Source organism: Chenopodium album, chromosome 11 (assembly GCF_948465745.1).
Source record: "Chenopodium album chromosome 11, dcCheAlbu1.1, whole genome shotgun sequence".
Taxonomy (NCBI): domain Eukaryota; kingdom Viridiplantae; phylum Streptophyta; class Magnoliopsida; order Caryophyllales; family Amaranthaceae; genus Chenopodium; species Chenopodium album.
This window is the reverse complement of record NC_137844.1, coordinates 51,999,552-52,022,537: the sequence shown is the minus strand read 5'-3', so window position 1 is coordinate 52,022,537 and position 22,986 is coordinate 51,999,552. Positions and strand designations below refer to the sequence as shown.

General features: G+C 31.4%; 1 protein-coding gene across 1 annotated transcript; it reads right to left on the bottom strand.

The window, feature by feature from the left end:
* Positions 1–10,324: 10,324 nt before the first annotated feature.
* LOC145566820 (transcription factor bHLH101-like) lies at positions 10,325–11,876 on the bottom strand. Its single transcript, XM_081626116.1, has 4 exons — positions 11,699–11,876; positions 11,508–11,656; positions 10,898–11,266; positions 10,325–10,423 (listed from the first exon to the last, which is right to left on the bottom strand). Exons 1-4 carry the CDS (start codon positions 11,874–11,876, stop codon positions 10,325–10,327), a joined length of 795 nt encoding a protein of 264 aa, XP_081482242.1.
* Between the last annotated feature and the right edge of the window lie 11,110 nt (positions 11,877–22,986).

Genomic DNA, 22,986 nt, shown 5'->3' with positions numbered 1-22,986 from the left:
CGCCACAAATCCTATCCCTCGGCGTTAAAAACACCTTAAGTGCACTAAGGCACCAACATACAATTTATTCCTCGTGTACATAGACACTTATATAGCTCCTTTCTCATGCTTAAAGCATCAATAAAAATTATATGAACCATAATAAAATTCCTTTTCAATATTCCAAACCAAATTAAACATTCAGTTTAATTAAACATGCTCTCTAACATGCCATAAATAAATATGTGGTTCATAAATAATATTCCAACTATTATTTTCCATTCAATAATCCATCACAAATAAATCATGTTTCATAATCCAATCACCAATAACATCCAAATCATAATTTCCATTCCAAACCCAGCATGATATTACTTGTAATCAATCAAACACATTTAGCATGCTACTACATCAATATAATTATGCTAAGTACGCGAACGTACCTCAAATAAGCCCTTAAAGTAGCCGATTACACTACAACAATTCCCGAATCAAGCCTCCTACATAAAGGGACAATAATACTATATTAATTCTCCTTGTATACACAATTTCCAACAATTTAAATTTACTTTAGACTACTTAAAAAAATCTGAAAATTATTTAAAAACTCCTAATTAAACTCCTTTTTAATGGGTAATCACACCCTTTCATTAAAATCACAATTATACTACTTTAAATAAAATTCCAGCATTTTAAACTAATCAAAAACCCTTTAAAATTTCATCAAAATACATCTTTATACTTAAATTATCCATAGAAACTTTGAATTATCTCTTACCCTTTAAACTCAAGGATAAAATTTAAAGCATAAAAAAAAACTTCGTTAAAAATCAAAAACTGCCCGAAAATCATATTTAGAGGCTGAATTTGGCCATGAGAGGGTGGTTCTCACTACCAAAGGTAGTGAGTCTTTCTTAAAACGTTGTTTCCACATAGAAAACACTACTTTTTTTTTTATCAAAATCGGATGAGTTCAGAACCTGATCGGGATTAAAACGGGATTAATATTAACGAACGGAAATCTAAAAATTAAAACATGAATTTACGTGTTCAAAATAATCTGGAATTAAATTAAACTAATCAGTAGTTATAATCACCAAAATTTCAAACATCATTACTATAAAAGCCCTAAATCAATTGTTCGTAAAAACCCTAAAATCGTGATTTTCAATAATTAAAAACCCTAGGTTATAAAATTTACAAAGTCTGAAAATTATGACATTTATAAAATCTGAAATTATAAAGTTTAATCATTAAAATACAATTTGATACTAATTAAATTAATTTCAAACAATAAAATCAAAACCCATAAATCAATAATTATAATTACACAAATTAATAAAACAAAGGAGAAAGAAAATAAGACTAACCTTTTTGTGTGGGAAATTTTTGGGGATTCATGGTGAAGAGTAGAGAGTGTAGGGTTAAATTCGGGCTTATAAAAATGTGGGCTTAAGTTATGGGTTTTGGAATGGGTTATTCCAATAAGAGTATGTAGGAATAATTTACATTGCCCAATAATTAATAAACGTTTGACCCAAAATATATTTTACTTTTATAAAACCTTATATTTAAAATACTTTAACCCTTTAAAATATTTAATTAAAATACTTGAGCCCTTAACAATACATTTTATTAATACTTAAATACTTTATAAAAATACATAAAAATACGGGGTATTACAATTACACTTAACGGGCAGGAATGATAACTCCCTTTTAATATTTAGTCAATTTTTTTCCCTAAATTTAGATACTATATGAAAGTATTGGAGATACAAATACAAAGAACTTAATCAATTTATCTTACATGATTACATGTATAGATAAAGTGTTTATAATGTTATGCTATATGTTGCCAAACTCACTTCATATTTTTATTAGGCTATTTGTATTAGAATTAGGCAAGAAACCAATTAAAGTATTAAAAAAAAAAATTTCAAAATTTCCTAATAATAATTTGTGTAGTGCAAATCTATTATTTAATAGATTCATCATTTTAAATTATATTAATCAATTGAATGAAAAAAAAATTACTCCCTCCGTTCCACAATGATGTTCCTGTTCTGAATCTTTGACTTTTTTAAGAAAGAGAGAATCTTCTAAATTTCTCTTAATCTATAAGAATAAATATAGTCATGTGGGATTTAGTTTAATTCGTCTTGACGAGTAGATTATTAATATCTAACTTTTATAATTTTTGCTAGTGTGAGATTAAAGATATTTGCGGTCAAAGTTGGGTAAAAATTTGCATCGATTTACGAAACAGGAACATCATTCTGGAACGGAGGGAGTATAATGTATTAAAGATTTGTCGTACAGAGTAACATTTATGAAAAACGGAGTAATAACTAAAAGGAATATATTCACTATAAAAAATACATATAAAATATTTGAAATAATCTTATACTAGTTATATTATACCAAACTTCTTCAAGAAGATTTTAGCAAAAAAGGGAAGGGTTTTTTTGGAGGGAAAAAACTACACCAGAAATTGACACGTGTTATTCTTGATGTCTGTTTTAGTATTATGTTATTGATTAAAGTAGAGATAGAATATTGACATATTTTTATATATGTTTAATAAATGTTGTAGTTATTATTTTCTCTTTTGATTATTGAAATAATATCTTAGTTGAGATTATACAAAAGAACTACAACTAAGATTAATTAAATATGCTTACAAATGCATTAAAAGTTAGCTAGGTCAACGTCATGGATTATTAGCCACTCATGTGCACAAAAAAAAAAAAAGTTATATATATGAAAATGACTAGAAAAAAAATTACACATTTGACCGAATGTATTGAAATTTAGTAGAGAACAATTTAAAAAGTCAAATCTTGAATTATAGGAAATAATATTAAAGTTAAAAAAAATTTACAAAAATAACACTAGGAAATAATTGGATTCTAGCCAAACATAGTAAACACTTTGCTAGCAAATCAATCAATAACACATAACACATAACACATGATACTAAAACAGACCCCATAAATGACACATGTTATTTCCTGGTTAAAAATTTTCCCTCCAAAATATTATTTTATTTTATTTTGTCAAATTTTCCTAAACAATATTCAATCACCTAAAATATTTTTTCCATGTTTAATTAACATATATCTTCCGTTTTATTTCTATATTATACCATTTATATTAGGTAATTTGTATTTTTCAAAAATTATTACATATAAAAACAATGTTATTACTAATAAGATGTCAATGATATTATCATTTGCAACCAATTAACTGTTGGTGTAGTGGTGATTGAGACTACACTTGGTAGGGAGGACCGTGTTCGATCCCCCGCAATAACAATTGGAAGGGAACTAGAATCTAACCACCCAAAACTGATCCTAAAATCCGAATTAGCCCAAAGAGTAAACCGGGTGGAACACAAAAAAAAAAATGATATTATCATTTGCATATTCTTTGGTGATACTCATTTTATTTTTATTTAAATTTAAATATAGTAAAATTATTTTGTTAAATTCGTGCGTTGCATGGGACCTAAGCTAGTTGGTTACATAAATAAAAGGGAAAAAAAAGGAAAAAAGAATTTGGAGGGAAAATATATATATATATATATATATATATTATTTTCTTTTAGGGTACGATTTAGGGTTAAGATTTAGGGTTTAGGGTTAGGGTTTAGTGTTTAGGGTTTAGGGTTTGGGTTGTTTTCTTTGTAAAAATAATTTTAATTTTTTTTTAATTTGGATTTTTTTTTTAGGATTTTTGACTTTTACCACCAAAAAAAATCACGAAATTATTTTTTACTATCAAAAATTTTAAAAGTTGTATTTTACCACCAAAAAAATTACTAAAAATTGTTTTTTTACAACCTACCGTCAAGAAAACCGTCAAATTTAACGGTTAAAAAAAACTCTTCGATTTTCGTGCGCAAAACATTTTCATAGGTTTAGGGGGGCATTTTGGCCCTATGATTCCAATTTGAAGTCAGAATTGACAAAAAATGATCGAAAATGCCTCGTTGTGCGTATTTTATTTTTTGTCGATTCCGACCTCAAATTGGTTCCGAAGAACAAAATGCCCCCTAAAACCCTTAAATATAATGTATTTGGCACGAAAATCGAAGAATTTAAAATATTTCGATAGGTTTTTTACGGCAGGTGGTAAAAAACAATTTTTAATTTTTTTTTGGTGGTAAAATAAAACTTTTAAAATTTTTGGTAGTAAAAAACAATTTTGTGATTTTTTTTTGGTTGTAAAAGTAAGAAAATCCTTTTTTTTTAATTACTACAAATAATCTTGTATTGATATTTGATTAAACGAAAAAAGAAAAAAAAATAGATTTATAACACGATTAAGCCAGTATAACCAAATTAATCATTGTCTACTCCTCAAAATCGTTACAAAACACATAAACTCTGTTAACGGCTGATATTGTTTTATTTCGTTGATTTTAGAGGTTCCACACTGGTTCCTTTAATTTAAATATAAAAATTTTTATACTCCCTTCGTTTTTAAATACTTGCTCCACTTTCCTTTTCCGGCCATTTTTAAATACTTGCTCCATTTCCTTATTTGGAAAGCTTTTACGATATTTAATTAATTTCTCTCATCAAATGGATCCAACAATATTAATTCCATATTCTCTATTCTCCATTTCTCTCCACTCCTTTTGGTTTTTTACAATTTTTTATTTTGCACCAACCCTACTACCTCCATATTTTATTACTTTATCCAATTTCTCCTAAAATTCCACGCATGGAGAAATAGAGCAAATATTTAAAATCGAAGGGAGTATTTTTAAAGGTTAAGTTTTTCTAAAGGGTAATTGGTGATATTTTTGTTGATTTCCATTGATTGGATATAAGAATTTCGAAAAAACCATAAAGAAAAAAGGATAATTTCATTAAAACCTAAAAAGGAAAAAAAAAAAAAAAAGGATAATTTCAAGTTACCCGGCCAATTGTTAGAAAACCACCAACGACATAAACAAAACGACTAAAATTGATTTACTCCCGTTGATGATCTTGGATTTCTTACGCCGGTTGCTAGTGGCTTCTTGCCGGAAATCATCTTTCTTCAATTCTTCGCCATCGAAATTGTAGCAAACCACTCCACCGACTTCTGTTTGTTTTCTGCCGCTCGCCGCTGAAGCTGGATGATAAACTGATAAATATGTTGTATACTTAGATCTGGGTATTCTAATACATACAGGCCCAGATATCTCGATGTCCTAACTTAACGGGGCGTTTGGCAACAAAGATAGGGATATTGAGGATAAGAAGGTAGGATAAAGATAGGGATTATTAGATGGGATAAGGATAAAAATTATGATATCCATTGTTTAAAATGAGTTGGGAATTAAATTGGGATAAGTAGCAAATTTACTTAAATATCCTTACTAATTTTTCTCCTCTCTCTTCTTCCTTACCTTTCATTAAGGGTAAATTTGTCTTTTACCTTTTAATTTTTATTATACTTACCCCCCTTGTTATAGAAATAGAGTGATAAGTCCCTATTAATCCCCATCCCTTTTATATAGGATAACTTGTATTCCCTCAAACAAACAAGGGATAATGGGACATGCGGGATTTCAAATCCTTATCCCATCAATAATCCTCACAAACAAACATGCTATAAATGTCAATCCCGTTTTATTTGGTGACCTTTATACCCACATCATCTTTCTTGGCTGGTCCATTTAACAAAAATTAATAAAAACTTGATATTATACACACATTGTGATTTATGAGTTTGTGACTAATCACTAATGTAACAAAAATTTACATAATACTCCCTTCGTCCCATAATATAGTTATTATTTGTGTTTTTTCACGTTATTTAAGAAATCAGAGGAGAAAGTGAATGAACTACATTAATAAAAGTGAAAAGTACAATTATAGACAAAAGTTAGAGAGAGAAAGTGGAAAAAAGTACAAGGCATGTGCAAAATTTAAAGGTAATGTAGATTGTACAATGAATAAAGTTAAAAACGTAAGGGTATAATAGTCTTTACATATTATTTAAAAATAGAAATAGGAACAACATTTTGGCTCTCCAAAATAGGATAACAAAAAACTATATTATGGGATGGAGGGAGTATATAATAATATTAAAATCAAATTAAAACTGAAAACTGGTATAGTGGTATGTGATACAGTGAATGGAGGAGCAACTTTTTAAATGGAGATATTTATAAAAAAAAAAAAATTAAAAAAAAAAATTATATACACCTGGGTGCAAAGTCGAGGATATGTTTTACTCATTTGTAATTGGAAATTGGAAGTATAACTCAAAAAGGTATTTAGTTAGGGAACTAGGGATATTATTGCTTTGATTTTAGTCATGCTTGTTATATAGAGCAACGAGCACGCGTACACAAGTACATAAGCACATTGTAGTGCTTAACAAGGCCTTTGACATTTACATTAAAAAAAGTCACAATAAGGGCAATAACAATTGAACCAACCCATATAAGAGGTTTGTCCATGTGCCGATAGTGTTATATCATCATTACACAAATTTCTCATTTAACAAACCTTTCACTAACAATAACAAATTATTTTTTACTTTTTAGCGACGGTTGGACTGGTTTTGGCAGCCAGTTTGGCCACCGGCTGCCAGCTGTTGTTATTATTAAAACCTAAACACTAACCTTAACCCTAAACACTCGTAATAATAAAGCAATTTACTTTCTAATGGCAACAATTGAATGATACAAAGTACACATGATTGCTGCTGGGTCATTGACTCATTGTAGTCTGTCTTGGACTGGTTAATTCATATTGGACTACTCATGAATTGCTTTCTAATTCTTTGCATTGGGCCAAGACTTGTTACGAACTTACAACTAACGAGTAATATTGTTAGATTCTTAATTATAGATTTTTCTTTTTCTTTCATGGGATAGTTTCCTAATTATAGATTGATGGTCAAACGGTACTTACAAATAAATTCTAAGAAATCTAAAATTTCAATACAAGTACAAATCACCTTAGAACTAGTTACATCGCAGATTTGATCAACGATCGCCTTAATAAAAATCTTCGTCCGAAGCAATACGTGCTCCTCATTGCTCTAATTCGGCTTGAGATCCACGGATGAATAGTTGTTGGGGTGAAAAAACTCATATGGTCTTCTAGATATTTCTGAAGATTGTGAAACCCTAAATCTTCGATTTTTGACAGACGAATAAACGAAGAAATTAAACCTAATAGGATAAACACCATCATAGAGATAGGATCCATTTATTGAAAGCAATTAAAAAAAATTTGGGGCTTATCACCGATAAAAATACCGGTGGAAGCTCCTACAAAAATTTACAATTGAGACCAGAAGAAAAGAGATTAAAGAGAAAGAGAATATGAGAAGAGTGAAGGAAAACCTTCAAAAAAGCAAAAAATAACTAGCAATGGAGATTTGATGTAAACCGATAGTGTGTGCTTTTTTCCCCCTTTTCTCTGATAGTTTCCTAGTTATAAATTTTAGTTAAATAGAGTATATACGAGTATTGCGTTTTATTACATACTTTTTATTATACTAGTCTTTTTTTCACTTTCTCTCCCTAACTTTTGTCTATAATTATAGTCATCAAATCCTCCTTTTATGAGCAAAACTCATCTTCCCCACTTGGAGATTTGATGTAAGCCAAGACAACATCACATTCGATTGCACCATAATCAAGATGAATTTTGCTTTCAAGGTAGTGTTTATAACACATCACACGCATCGTTTTTTTTTTTTATTTTTTTTTTAATTTTTTAAATACACATCAAGTAATTTGGCCCACATTCCTAACATCTTTCTATCTTACATGAACTTTTACTTATTAGCACACAACATGTTAATTAATACTTTACTTATTACCTATACATGACTTTAATAGAGGAAAAGGAGCATAAACTTTCTATCTTACGTGATTAAAGCCGTGTATAGGTAATAAGTAAAATATACATAAATAGAGTGAAAGGAACAGTATTCTAACACTAAATATATTGTTTATGCTCCTTTACCTCTATTATTTCATAATAGTACACGTAATATTTTTTGTTATTGTTCCCTAGATTGTATACTATTTTCACTTTAGTAATGTAGCTAAGAAAGTGCACAAAATTTAATTAGTTTAGAAATTAGTGGTTGGATCTAAGAAAGAATTTCAGTATCTTTGTAAGACAACTTTGTTTGTTTGTTTTTTTTTTCATTTCAAGTAATGACAAATTGAAAACAAAAATAAAACACATATATTTTAGATAAGCAAAGGGGTGAGGTGATGGTGTCCCCATAAAAATACCACAATATCCCTCATGACTCAATGTTAAACTTAGAAGAAAATAAAATCAAGACCTATTCAATTCAAGGAGGTTTTTTGTAAAAATAAATTATGATCCAAACAATAATGATAAATATAGCGTCTAAAATAAATATGATGTCTAAATAATGGCAAAAACTATTATTACAATACAATTATTATTGATAAGTAAATAAATTAATATATCCTTAAAATTTTGATGCTAATTCTTTATAAATAATTGAAATAATATGTTAAAAATATAGAAGAGAAAACGTGCAACAAATTGATATGCAATATATTAAATTTCAAATTATATTTATTTGACCCAAAAGTCAAATTACCAAAAAAAAAAAGTACTCATAAGATTTTTTTATTCTTTATTTGTTTAGTTTTAACAAAATGCAAATGGAGGTGTAACTTGGAACTTATTATACACAAGGTGTATAATTTAGTCAGCATTGTAGAAGCCAAATTGAGAAGCACGACTGGTAAGTTGAAGTTAAGCTCATTTTTAGGGTCTATTTACATTTATTGAACTGAGCTGAGTTGAACTGAACTGAACTGATTGGAGTTGAATTGAACTGAGCTGAAATGAATATTTTATGAGAAAGGGAAATTAAGAGCTGAACTGATTGGAGTTGAACTGAACTGAACTGAAATTAAGTAAATGTGAACAGGCCCTTAGAGAAGCAAATAAAATGGTGAATTGGCTAGCTAATCAAGGAATTCAGTAGAACAATAAATTTGAGTTGATTCAAGTCCTTCCCCTATCTCTAGGGTAGTAGGGTGTATTCTTCATAGTGATGTTATTGGAGTTTCTTTGCCACATTTAATTCCTCCTTAGGGCCTGTTCACTTCAGCTTAATTTCAGTTTAGTTCAGTTTAGCTCCTAATTTCCTTCTCTCATAAAATATTCATATCAGCTCTATTCAGTTCAGTTCAGCTCCAATCAGTTCAGTTCAGCTCAGTTCAACTCAAATTATTTTCAGTTCAGTTTAGTTCCAATAAGTTCAATTCAGTTCAGTTCTAAATTTCCTTCTCTCATAAAATATTCAGCTCAGTTCAGTTCCAATAAGTTCAGTTCAGTTTAGTTCAATTCAGCTCACTTCAGTCAATCAGAACAAGCCCTTAGTTTTTGTTTGTTTTATTTTTTTGGGGCTTTGCCCCTCGTGTGCACCAAAAAAAAAGAAAAAAAAAGGTGCTAATAATTAAAGGTAATTTTGGCTTTTTAAAAATCTGCTCAATATTGGAAAAATAAAATAAAATTATGTTAATCCTTAAAAATTGTAAAAATTATATTTAATAAATAACCAATTCAATATCAGACAATAATTAAACTACTCTAGATCAATCTTATAAACATTTACATGATTTTTTTTATCTATTAATTATGATGGAAGGAGTACTCGATCTTTAGTTAAGATAATAATTAATGTGTCGACTACGATCTATATCATGAAAAAAATAAAAAAAATTTATATACACTCGGGAGTAAGATGCACCAAGGTTATTTTTTGCTCATTTGGTGATTAAATGAGCAATATTCATCCTCATTTAATCATAAAAAAATAAGTGAAAAATACTTTGGGTGCACCGTACACCCGAATGTATATAACAACCTTTGGAAAAAAAAAAGCTCATGCTTGTATCGTGCGCTTGCATGAAAGACTAATTTATCTTTACTTTCGTTTGCAATAAATGACATATATTATTGACATGTAAACAATTAAGTTATAAGGTTGTATATGTTTAAAGTGAATTGATTAATGGTTAACTATAGAAAATGATTTCGGTAGTATAGATACCACTTACACAATCTCAGATTTTTGTTTAATTTGAAAACATAATTATTGTACGTAGATATATTGGTAGTATTTATTAAACTTACCAATAAGTAATTATTAATATTGAATATCGATCTTGTGACATACGTAATAATTTTAATAATTACATATATGTATTGAACATATGATAAGATTGTATAAAAACTCAGTAAATTTATATATTTAATTGTGACGACAATGTGTACAATAAATGTTTAAGGACCAAAATTGCATTTTAGACCGTTCCTTTGCTACATACACTAACAATACACTTGCATTTGCATAGGCTTTTGCTCCATAAGCAAGGACATCAATACTTTATTTAAATTTTCGAACTTCACGGTATGGCTTCCTCCCATCTGGTACATAAACATATATATATTTTAGAGCTTGTAAACAATATATACATATATACATATATATATATATACACACACGGAGTATATATGTAATCATAACAGTTAGTTATATAGAGGAAAATGGAGATTAGGTAATTGTCAACATCTTGAAAACGACATTGATCTATTATATATAACAATAGGTATCTTGCGTGCTTATACAAGAAGTTCTTGTTTTAAAATGAGAAACAAAGCCGAATTGAAATGAAAGTTTTTTTTTATACTAGTAATACTACGTATATTAGATAAAGATACTTTGTAAAATATTAACTTAACCAATAATCTTTAATTTATACATGATAAAATCTTACAGTGTAAACTAAAGTTTAAGAATTTACAATCAATTAAAAGGTACCAAAAATATAGCATGAAGAAATGTACGTAAAAAACTAAAATATAAAATTGAAAAATACGTAACAAACTAAGGTGACTTACCCATAAATGTATATTGTAAAAAGTTGTTCCTCCAAAAGAATGAAAAGAAGAAATATCAATGACAAAGTAACCCTTCTTCTCAAGCAGATCAAGCACCTCAAATAATGATATTTTCTCAAATGCTGAAATTTGGATCACCATTTCTTTATCACCCATTTTATTTGAAGAAATCGAACACGAAAATGTATCCTTGATCATACAATTTTTCATGGGTTTTTCCTCTTGAATAATTTTCCTTGCATTTCCTTGAATTAATGAAACTTTTGATAAAAGCTCGTCCTTCCTACTAATTAAATTCTCCACTTCTTTTTGTAATTCCGGTATGTACTCAACTGCACGTACAACTGTCCCTGGAATGCTTAGTCTTTTCTGTAACAGATAAAATTGTATTACATAAAAATAATTAGTAATTTTAATTAGGCATTAAAAGAGATGAAGAATCGAATAATAATCAATACAAATTGTGAAATAATAATAATAATAATAATAATTTAGGGACCGAAAATTAAGATTATAACAAACTAATTGATACAAAGTATATATACTACATCTGTTTTATATTAATTGCAACAAAAAAATATTTTATGTCTTTAACAATTATAATAAGTACCTTATGATCTGAAGAAGGAAGTAAAGCACGTAGAGAAGAATACAAGTTACTGGTCTTCTTTCTTCGAACTCGTTCACTTGCATTATGATTGAGTTTCTTGGATAATGATATTGGATTATTATCAAATAAATGATCTGTTGAACTTGTACCTTGTGGCGAATCGCTTCGCTTAACATCTATAGAACTTGTACCTTGTGGCGATTCGCTTCGCTGAACATGGTCATGCTCATGATGTTGGTAATCTTGAGATTGAGATGATGAAAATTTTAGAAGAAATACAGAATCTAAGTCGACATTATTAAAACCTTGAATTGTACCTAATTCTATGGGATAATCCCATCCTGAATAAGTAGGGCAAATTGAAGACATTATTTCGAATAATTTTTAAGAATAATTTGTTGTGATTCCTTAAAAGTTCGAACTTTGTTCCTTAGTAACAGGCAAACTAATAAGGTGTTTTGAGCTCTTCTTCACTTGGATCGACTATATAGACGCTTTTATAGAGACATTCATGTGAATGCATAATGTATTAAAATTATTTAATTTGCATTGAAGAATACAAAGTGACAAAATAGATTCATTTTCCCAAAAAAAATTTAAAAAATTCATAAAGTAAATAAAATACGGAGTAATAATTTTACAAAAAGAGAGCGGGAAAGTGATTAATTATCATTTTAAACCAAATATATTAAGGGCAAACAAATAGGAATCGAGGACGTTTAAAACTTAGAAATAACAACGATGTGGCCGTCAGATACTCCACGTTGAGGGAGTAAATCCATTTGATTGTATTAATAATAAAAAAATAAAATTAAAAAAAATAATTGCTTGGCCCGTCATAAACAGAAGATGCTGTATGATTATGATGCGTGTGTTGTGCTCGAGCAATGCCCGTGGATTTATTAATTATAAAGGTAAATATTGCACTAGTTATATGACGTGTATGCCATTTTACTATAATGTAATCATCTTCTAGCTAGTGTACTCATCTTTACCTGACGAACTCTCCTAACTAAACTTTTCTAAACATTTAGTTGTACAATTCGCCAAATTAATTTTACATAAGAATGCACGTCTAAAGTCTAAACTGTAAAATAAATTTTGATGGTTCATTTAGATTAGAAACCATTTTGTTTTGATCGTACATTCGTACCAGTTATTAGAGATCACATATAATCCGGTATTAGTTTAGGTTCATACTATACTACTATACACATTCCCTAGCCTTTCTTCTACTACTTCCTCCGTTTTTCTTTTATTGCACCATAAGGACTTTTACACTATTCACTTAATCTTCTTTGACCATCTTTTGTGATTTATCTATTAGGAAAAACATAATCACATGGGATCTAGTTAGATTCGTCTTGAAATCTACTTTTCAAATATCAATTTTTTATAATTTTTACAAAAGTATAATTAAAGATATTAATAGCTAAAGTAATGCATTGACAAGCGTAAAAACCCTTATGGTGCAATAAAAAAAGAACGGAGAAAGTATAATTTATTGTCCTTTAATTTAAAAAGGTACTTGTAACTAGTTTAGGTTCAATAGTCACAAATAATCATCTTTAGCCGTTGTTTATTTGAAAATTTTCTTCCTAATATTTAACAATTTAATTTTGTTCCTTTGAGCCTTCTTTTTTTTAATTTATTTTAGCCATTTAAAACTAAATTTTTTTTTTTTTTTTTATTATTTTTTTTTAAGAAAAACGAATTAATAGCAAGCGAATCCATGAGTACATATGGGGCTATTTCTTGGGGGTAATGATTCAACCAAGATTGTTTGACACCAAAAGGGAGAAGCTTGGCAAGGTTGTGAGCAACACAATTGCCATCTCTCCTAACATGAGACCAAGAAATAATAGATTTAAAGCTAGTACAAATAGAAAGGATATCCCCTAGAACCATATCAATATCAGTAGAAAACCTTGCTCCTTTTGACAAACGCTCGATCACGAATTTGCTGTCAGACTCAATAATCACATCCTCGAAGCCACACCTTCTACTCATCTTCAGAGCCAACAAAAAAGCTTTTGCTTCTGCGATTTCAGGAGGCCAATAAGCACGGGTTCTTCTCACAGCAGCACCTAGAACACGCCCCTCATAGTCCCTAGCAACCGCACCCAATCCCACCCACCCACCCTTCCTTTGCCAAGGAAGCATCAACATTCAGTTTAATTATATTGGCAGGAGGTGCACACCACATGTTCAAGCTGCGGGAAGTACCAAGGGCAGTAGCCATCTTGATACGGGTTTCATACTTGCCAAACTCATCCACGTACCCGTGAACCCTCGAAGCAATCATCTCATTAGGAGTAGTTTTGTTCTCGAAGACTTTGAGATTTCTTTCTCCCCAGATACACCACGCTAGGAACATACCCCTCTGCTTCATCTATGCATCCAAAGGCTTCCAGCTAACTACCAAGTCGCACCACGAGCTGAACCCACCCCAATGGCTCATCACAGAAAAATTACAATCTTCCCATAAGTCTTTGACTCTTACACACTCTACAAAGGCATGAGCTACTATCTCAACCTCTACATTACACCACGGGCAGCGAGTTTCCTCTGTCATGTGACGAAAATTCAGTAGGCTATGGACAGGGAGAGTATTAGTACATAATCTCCAGAACAAGTGCTTGACTTTTGGAATAACATCAGCTTTCCAAATTTCGATCCATGCTTGGTGGAACAAGTCTAGATCACAACCTTTCCCTAGAAAATAGGATGATTTTACAGTGTATTCACCCGAGTTTGAGAACGCCCAACATTGCTTATCCTCAACGCCCAACATTGCTTATCCTCACTGTCATTCTCACTAAGGGGGATTGCAAAAATGCAGCGAGCATCTCTACTATTAAAGTGCTCATCTATCAGCTCATAGTTCCACTCTCTTCTTGCTGTGTCGATAATGTCATTAACAGTGTTGAGATGTGGAACCTCACCACTTGAAATAAAACGCCCATCAGCGTAAGCAATCCATGGATCCTTCCACAAATCAATACTCTTCCCATCACCTACCTGCCAAATCACACCTTCTTTTACAAGACTTTTCGACGACCAAATACTCCGCCACGAATAACTCCCGGCATAGCCAAGATATGAGTCAAGAAAGTTAGTATGGGGATAGTGTTTTGCTTTGAAAACCCGCCCGAGGAAAGACTCCGGAGCCTTAATAAGCCGCCAAGCTTGTCTACCTAGTAATGCATCATTGAAAACCGCTAGGTCACGGAAATCCATACCACCAAGGCACTTAAGAGTGCTCATTGACACCCAGCTCTTCCAATGTGTTTTCCTAGGCACTCCATCCGAGCCCCACCAAAATCTTGCTATAGCCGAATGAATTGCTTGGATAATTGACACCGGAAATTTATATACACCCATTAAATAGGTGGGGATAGCTTGGATAACCGCTTTCAAGAGAACTTCCTTCCCTACACGAGAAAGGAGTTTCTCCTTTCAACCTTGGAGCTTTTTCCAGATTTTGTCTAAGAGAGCCCCAAAAACTTCCTTCTTCGATCGACCGATAATAGTAGGGATACCCAAATATTTCTCATGTCTGTCAACAAGCCTCATACCAAGAATTCTCAAAAGCTCATCTCTTCGTTCAAGACTTACACCTTTACTGAAAAAGACCTCCGATTTGTCATAATTAATTTTCTGCCCGGATGCTTTTTCATACTGGTTGAGTATATCAACTACAATTTCGCATTCTTGACGGTTGGCTTTGGTAAAGAGTATCGTCTGTAAAGAGAAGATGAGATTTCGGGGCCATTTCGACTTGCTTTAATACCATGTAAACTCTTCTCCCGTATCTTATTCTGTAGCAAACTAGAGAAAACATCAGCAATTAAAATAAAAAGATACGAGGAAAGGGGGTCCCTTTGCCGGAGTTCCCTAGTCGGGGAAACCGAACCACAGATTCCTCCATTAATAACGAAAGAATATGACACCAATGAAACACAATCCATGACCATATTAACCCATCTACCATTAAATCCCATGGTAAGTAGAAGTTTCCGGAGAAAACCCCATTCCACCCTGTCGTAGGCTTCACTCATATCTAATTTCATGGCTATCGAACCTTTCCTTCCTTTACTTTTATACTTCATGGTATGAAAAATTTCCAGAGCTATCAAGGCATTATCAGTAATGAGACGACCCGACATAAAAGCACTTTTATTTTCCGAGACAATATGAGGCAAAATATTTTTAAGTCTAATCACAATAGACTTAGACACCAGCTTATAAAGCACATTGCAGAGAGCAATTGGCCTATACTCAATCGTAGTAGTTGGTTTGTTAACTTTCGGGATCAACACAATATTAGTCATGTTTACATTATTAGGGAAAGAGCAACCATGCAAAATATTGCTAACAAAATTTGTAACATCATCACCAACTATATGCCAAAATCTCTGATAAAAAATAGCATGCATACCATCAGGGCCCGGGGCTTTATTGGGGTGCATTTGCTTCAAAGGGCCAAGAATCTCGTCCTTTGTGAAGGGCCTTGTAAGCTCACTGTTCATTTCTGGAGTTATACAACTTGTGACATTTTGGAGCACTTCATGGATAATGTCATCAGGTGGGTCCGAAGAGGTAAAAAGAGCACTAAAATGAGAGCCAATGATACTCTCAATTTTCTCCTCCTGCGTATGCCATAGGAGGGCTTCCAAAGGGAGGTTAGTTATGTATATCAGTATATGCTCATACATAACAAGTGGTCCCCCTTTCCTTTTTTTTTATTTTTTTTAACAACTTTATACAATGCTACTGGGACTTGTTATAGTACTGTTGGAACTATCAATAGTATTACCGACAATTTATCTTATACCACTGATGATATTAATAGTACTACTAAAAAAAACACTTAGTACTAACGTTTTGTAACTAAGAGTAATAATCACTTGTTTTTCGATTAATGACTTTTATCGGTACTAATTATCACAACTCTACTACTTATATATCTAAATAAATTAACTTTTAGTTTAATAGCCCACCATGCTTCGCAATAATAATTATATAACTAGAGAGTTTTGACCAATACCTGAACTTAGTCGACACTGGAACCTCCGGCGTTCCGAGCTTCCGGCTTTACCAAGGTAGCTAACCCCAACCCTGTCTTCCTTAGATCAGGCACAACACAAATCTAATTCGTTTCCTACCTTAGACCGTAATCTCTAATCAAACAATTTTTATTGTGTTTATGATGGAATTTCTTAAACATAAAGATAACTCATTTTATATATACGGTTCAAGGGGATAACGTTCCCTTCTTGAAATAAACTTTTTATTTAACTTGAAAAGATTACAACACTCATATATTACAACAAACTGAAAGCTTAAACAGACATAAGCTGAACTAGAGTTTTCTTTACTTTAAGAGAGATGAAGAACCAATTTGTCTCTTAAGGTGAGTATTTTTCTCTAGAGGACTCTCTAATGTTTTCAGAGAAATGCTCTAGCTAACTCTTCCAACTCTGCTTTCACTTCTTGGCCTAAGTCCCTTTATATAGGGAAGCAAAGTTACATAGGATCCTTACCCTGACTCAGCAAGCAATTCTACACCTTTCTTTTTACAAAGATACTTTAAGATAGAAAAATTAACAAAACGTGGCTACAGTGAAAGTTTCTTGAATTATTGCTGGTGTGGGCTCAAGCATTCGTAATCTCATCCATCAGCATATCTTGTAGGCTCCCCTCACTATCTTTGATGTCCTCATAATGGACATACATAGGATTCTCTTCTTCTATGCCAAGGTTTACGACACATTTGGCTGCATATGATTCATCCCAAGTTATGAAGGCTTCAAACAGATACTCATGGCCTTCATATGACAGAAACTTTCCACTTTCAACATCTTCTAAATATTTGTAGATTGACTCGGTGTTGTTTATGCCATCTACTAAATATTCTTTCATCTCGTTGGGTGCCACAATTGTTGTATTACCGACATGAAATATAACAGGAGGATTTTCTTTCCTTTTTATAAAATCGTTAAGATATTGTGAAATGTAGAAAAATCCTAGTGCTCTGGCTTCAGTTGGATTTTTAACAGTCTTCTGACGAATTAGTATGGGATCTTGACAATACCTTACTTTCCCAGACATTATCAAGTAATGCGGGGGACTAACTTTTCCTTCTTTAACTTCGATATTAGCACATTGCACTTTTGCTCCTAGCTGAAAGTCTTCTTTTTTGTCATCACAATATTTTCGAACCTTGTTGAATGCGTACTGTTGGAACTTTGTAAGCCTTGGAAAGAAAGAGTCATTAGGAGTGGGGAATTCATGGAAATCATGTACCATTCCATAATCCCAAGCCTTGTAATGTATGCTAATAAATGGAGCATTCTGATTAAGAGGATATGGGTAGATTTGCAATGATGCAACTTTAGAGTTTTTGGGAAACTCTACTCTTTCTCCCCATAGATCTTGAAGATCAAAGAATTTACTGGACTTTGTAACCACCAACTCGTACCATGTTCAAAAATCATTATCTCTTATTTTGTTCAATATTATATATTTCGTAAATTAGGAATGAGTTGAAATAACATAATTGTTACTTCGAACATCAATAACCTTTGGACTGCCCGATGGCAACCCTTGATTAAACCATCTCGTGAACGTTGGTTTGCTGATATGATCAAGCCTTGCATTAAGGCCCAACTGGAGGGTGAAACCCGCTCCATTGCTTTTTCGATCTCATCAATGAGAGTTTTCCTCTCTACATCCATCTTTTGAAGTTGGTATGCAGGAGGTTTTAGTGTAGTCTTAAGCTTCTTGGACGACATTAGCTAATTCTCTGGTCAAGCTGTCTGCCAAAGAATTCTTTGTTCCTTGTATATGTTCAACAGTAAAAGAGAATTGGTTAAGCCACAATTGCCAACGCAGGAGTCTCTCTTGCGCTTGCATATTAGACAAATTCTTTTTAACAAAACCGAGTATGCCTTTGCAATATGTTCTTACTAAGAACTGTTTAGGGGCTAAGAAGATTAAGAACTTCTCAATCCCTCTAATAACTGCAAGAATTTCCTTATGCATTGTGGGATAATTTAACTCAGCTTTATTAAAACTTCCACTACTGTATCTGCAAAGTCTTTCTCCTTCTTTGATTCTTAACACAGCACTCCAGTGCTCATTACTAGCATCTGTTTCAAGGATTAAATCATCTTCACTAGTAGGTAGTGTTAGTATAGGAAGATCTTTACACATAACTTTTAAATTTTGAACAATTTTGGATCACTTTCCTTCCAATTCCAAGTTATTTCTTTCTTGAGTTTTTGTTGTAATGGCTTTCTTAATAGAGCAAGATTTTCTATGAAATCAGAAGCATAGGTTAAACATCCTAGAAATCTTTCTAGTTGTTTTCTATCTTCAATTTTATCTGGGAATTTTTCAATCTTTTCCAAAATATGCTTTTGCAATATTAATTGTCCTGCTTTAATTTCTAATCCTATAAACTCAATTTCTTGTTTAGCATAGACACATTTATCCTTTCCAAGGATTATTCCATGCTCAGCACATTTTTGAGTTATCGCTTTAAGATCATTCATATGTTGCTCTAAATCTTTTGAGAATATTAAAATATCATCTATATAGACCAAACAACAATGATTAAGTTCTCTAAAAATATTATCCATTCTTCTCTGAAATATTTGTGGAACATTTTTTAATCCAAAGGCATTACTAACCATTCATAATGCCCTTGAGGGGCACTGAATGCAGTTAATGGAATACTTTCTTCTTCCATTTTAATTTTCCAGTAGCCACTCTTACAATCCATTTTAGAAAACTATGTGGCTCCTTGTATTCTATTAAATAACATAGTTTTATTAGGAATGTAATAGCCATCAAAAATAGTATTGTCATTTAGCTGTTTATAATTAATGACCATTCTAGCTTTTCCTCTTTTCTCTTCTGCATGATTCCTTACCATGAATGCTGGACTATTATGAGGACTCTTGCTATTTCTAATTAGCTTTTTGTTCAGCAATTCTTTTATTTGTTCATCAAATTCCTGTATATCTTGGTAGGTATAGACCATTTGTCTTACTCTAATAATCTTATTAGGATTTGTTAGAGTTATCTTAGCAAATGGCTTATCCTTTTCCCAATGTTCTAATGGATTTGTTGAATATAATTTGTCACATAATTTTTCTTCCTGCTTATTTATCTGATTTATTAATGATGAATCACACTCAGAAATTCTAAGTGCAACCTCTCGTTGTGTAGGTGTAACCCTATCACCACGCTGGCTGTGCGTAAATTCCAAAGTCTGATGAGTATAAGCCTTTGTTATTTTCTGTATAGGAACAGAATGACCATTAATAGTAAAAATTATTTGATCAATGGTTTGAGTGCATGGAGAGTATAATCTCTGAAAATTATTTCCTATTATCATAACATGACTAGGTTGATCAGTTGCCCATAGAATAGGAATAATACATTGAACTCCTCCAATTTTTATTGGTAATTCTTCAATTATTTCAGTATGCATCATGACACTATTATTAGCAATTCTAACTTGCATAGGATTTTTAGCCTTTTTCCACAAGAATTCTGGAAATAATGACCTCTTTTCAAAACATGTAGAACAACCACTATTAATATATGCACATAATTTATATTTATTATAATCCTCGATGCATTTATCAATTGGAATATAAATGCTATTAGGATTAGTACTGGATATTTCATTACAAGCTTCTATTTGCATATTAACTTCATCTTCATATACTGGTTCACTTACCGTTTTGGTCTTATGTCCAATTACCTTCTTTTTATCAATAGGATTATTTGGATCTTCATTTAACTCTAAATTAGAATATGACCCCATATCTATGCTATGCCTTGCCGGTTGTTTTAAGGCTTTTTTACTTTCATATTTTTCATTTAGTTTCTTTAGTAGAACTAATATTTGTTCTTCATCCTCTTCTGGCTTTTCATCACCTTGTTTTTTCATCCTTATTATTGTTGAATTTTGTCTACTTAGACTTGGTGTTCTAAGACTCATATTTCTCTGTATTTTAGGTTTTGTAGTCTTCCCAATATGGAGTAATCCTGATTCATCAATTAACATCTTACTTGATCTATTACTAACTGCAGGGTTCATAAAGAATTCTTCCCAAGTTTTTTCAATTTCAATTTCATTAGGATTTACTTTTATAGGTGTAATTTTCTTCTTAGGACCTCCTCCTTGCTCATATTTCTGAGCATCCACTATCTATTTCTTAAAAGATGAGTCTATAGTATTTACCAACTTATAAACCACCTTCCATCTTAATTGTATGGGTCGTGTTTATGCATTTTTTCTGCTTCTGTTAATAGTTTGATAGCTAAAAACTTTGACGCAAATGAATCCTCTAAGCTCACATAATATCTAGGTTCACATATATAGCTTACCGTTCCTTGACTCAAGTTACATGTGATACCACTAATTATTTAATCATAAAATTCTTTATGTCTAATATCACAAATAAAACTCAAGCATTTAACATCCTTGCCAAAATCTTGTAATGGAGTTATGTATACTTGTACTGCACCAATACAAATATAACTATAATTTCCTTTTTCTTTATTTTTTTAATACTTTTCCAGTTTATGATATTAATTTCGGCTGCCTTTTGTTCACAATCTTCGATTACTATACTTCCTTCCATTTCTTCACATACATATTTAGTTCTCGTTTTAAAGAAAGAAGTTTTAAATATTTTATCCTTAGTAATCTGGGGGAAATTCCAGCTTTCTTTGTTAACTTGATCTAGGTCATTATCTTCAAATGAATACTCAGCTCTTTTCAGTTGTCCTATAGTCATCTTGCTTTTATCTTCCTCATTGTCATCTGACTCTGAATTTTCTAACTCTTCTCCTTCCATCATATTATTTATTTCTTCATAATTTTCTTCTTCAAATTCGCTATCCTCAAGTTCTTCGTTACACTCATTTTCTTCCTATGTTATCTCCATTATCCCTTTATTATTACTTAAATCTAGTTCTAAAGCCTCGTCTTCTGGTATTTTTACGTAGTCCCAACTACCTAAGGCTTCCATTAATTTATGATTAGCTTTCTTACATTCATTAGGGTAATGTCCTAGTTCTCCACAAGACCAACATTTGCATGTTTTCTTTTTCTCGGGACAATATGCCGCCTTTCTGAAAAAGCTACTTGGTTTTCTATATTTATGTTTATAATACTTTTTCTTATAGGTTTTTCCTCTTGATCTGTCAAATTTATTTTTCTTGTAATTTCTTCTCTTATTGTAGTTTTTTCTTTCACACCCATAGTTATTTGGGAAATCCCAACAAGTGAGAAATTGTCTCTTCATTTGTTGAGTTCTTGCAACCTCTCTACATTTCTTTTCAATCCATTTTCTTAGAAAAGCAATTCTATTACCTAGGGCGTCCCTAGCTAAGAATCTCTCTCTCCATTCTTGATATTTTTCACTAATTTCTTCATTAAGAGGACTTGGTAACTTATCATAGAACATTGATTTGTTTCATTTTCACCAATTTTATAATAATATGTTTCAAATTCCATAATATAGTTCTCGACATATTTCATATTACAGATGGACAAATTACTTAACTTTCTTTGATATTCCATTCTTTTCTCTTTAGGATCTACTCTAGGACCAATAAATTCCAACTCAATGTATTGACATAGCTGTCTAAACATTCTAGTAGGTGATTCACTAGCTCTTAGTGCTGTTTTAACTTCTTCATCTATCCCATCGTACCAGTCTTCTACACACCCATAGAAACTATGTTCGATATAATTTAAGAAATTTTCAGAAGTCCATTCAGTATTTAGGTTAAGTACACTACTCATACTCTTTTTCCACTGATCCAAAACATCTTGTCTATCTCTTACACCATCTAATTTAAGCTTATAATCAGTTTGACTTATAGGTTCAAGAGTCACTTCTTCTTGTTTAGGTATATGATTAGGCATAACCTTAACACTAAACCGGGTAGTCTTCCCTGGTATGTATCTTGGTCGTGTGCAACTTCCTTTTCCTTGGTACCTAGATCTTTGGATAACATTATTTTCATTAATAATTTCTTCTCCAACATCGTTATTATCCATTACTGTTTTACCTAGTTTATTTTCAATCTTTTGTCGAACAATTTTTATGGGTAGAAAGTCTAGTTCATTTAACTTCATTAATCCATTTGTTGATATAAACCTTCCTCTAAAGTAACATAATTATTTTTCTCTATTTCATTATCAGAAACAATTATTTTTTCAGAAATTAAGTTCATAATTTCGTTGAGCTTATTAGGGTCTTCTTCCTTATTGAATAGGGCTTGTAATACGTTAAACGTTTTCTCCTGAAGATGAGGGTTCATCTTTAGTTTCTTTATTTTTTTCTTGGTTACTAGTAGGTCTTTTAGGGAGTGATACAGTAAACTTTTTATTTTTATCTAAATTTTGAAAAGAATACTTATATTTATACGAGACAATTTTTTCTTT

What these genes read in the sequence shown, in the direction of transcription:
- LOC145566820 (XM_081626116.1), bottom strand. Translation starts at nt 11,876, where the DNA reads ATGTCTTCAATTTGCCCTACTTATTCAGGATGGGATTATCCCATAGAA. An exon ending in TTCCTTCTTCAGATCATAAG is followed by an intron (nt 11,267 to 11,507) that starts GTACTTATTATA and finishes TATCTGTTACAG; the next exon opens with AAAAGACTAAGCATTCCAGG. An exon ending in TTTACAATATACATTTATGG is followed by an intron (nt 10,424 to 10,897) that starts GTAAGTCACCTT and finishes TTTATGTACCAG; the next exon opens with ATGGGAGGAAGCCATACCGT.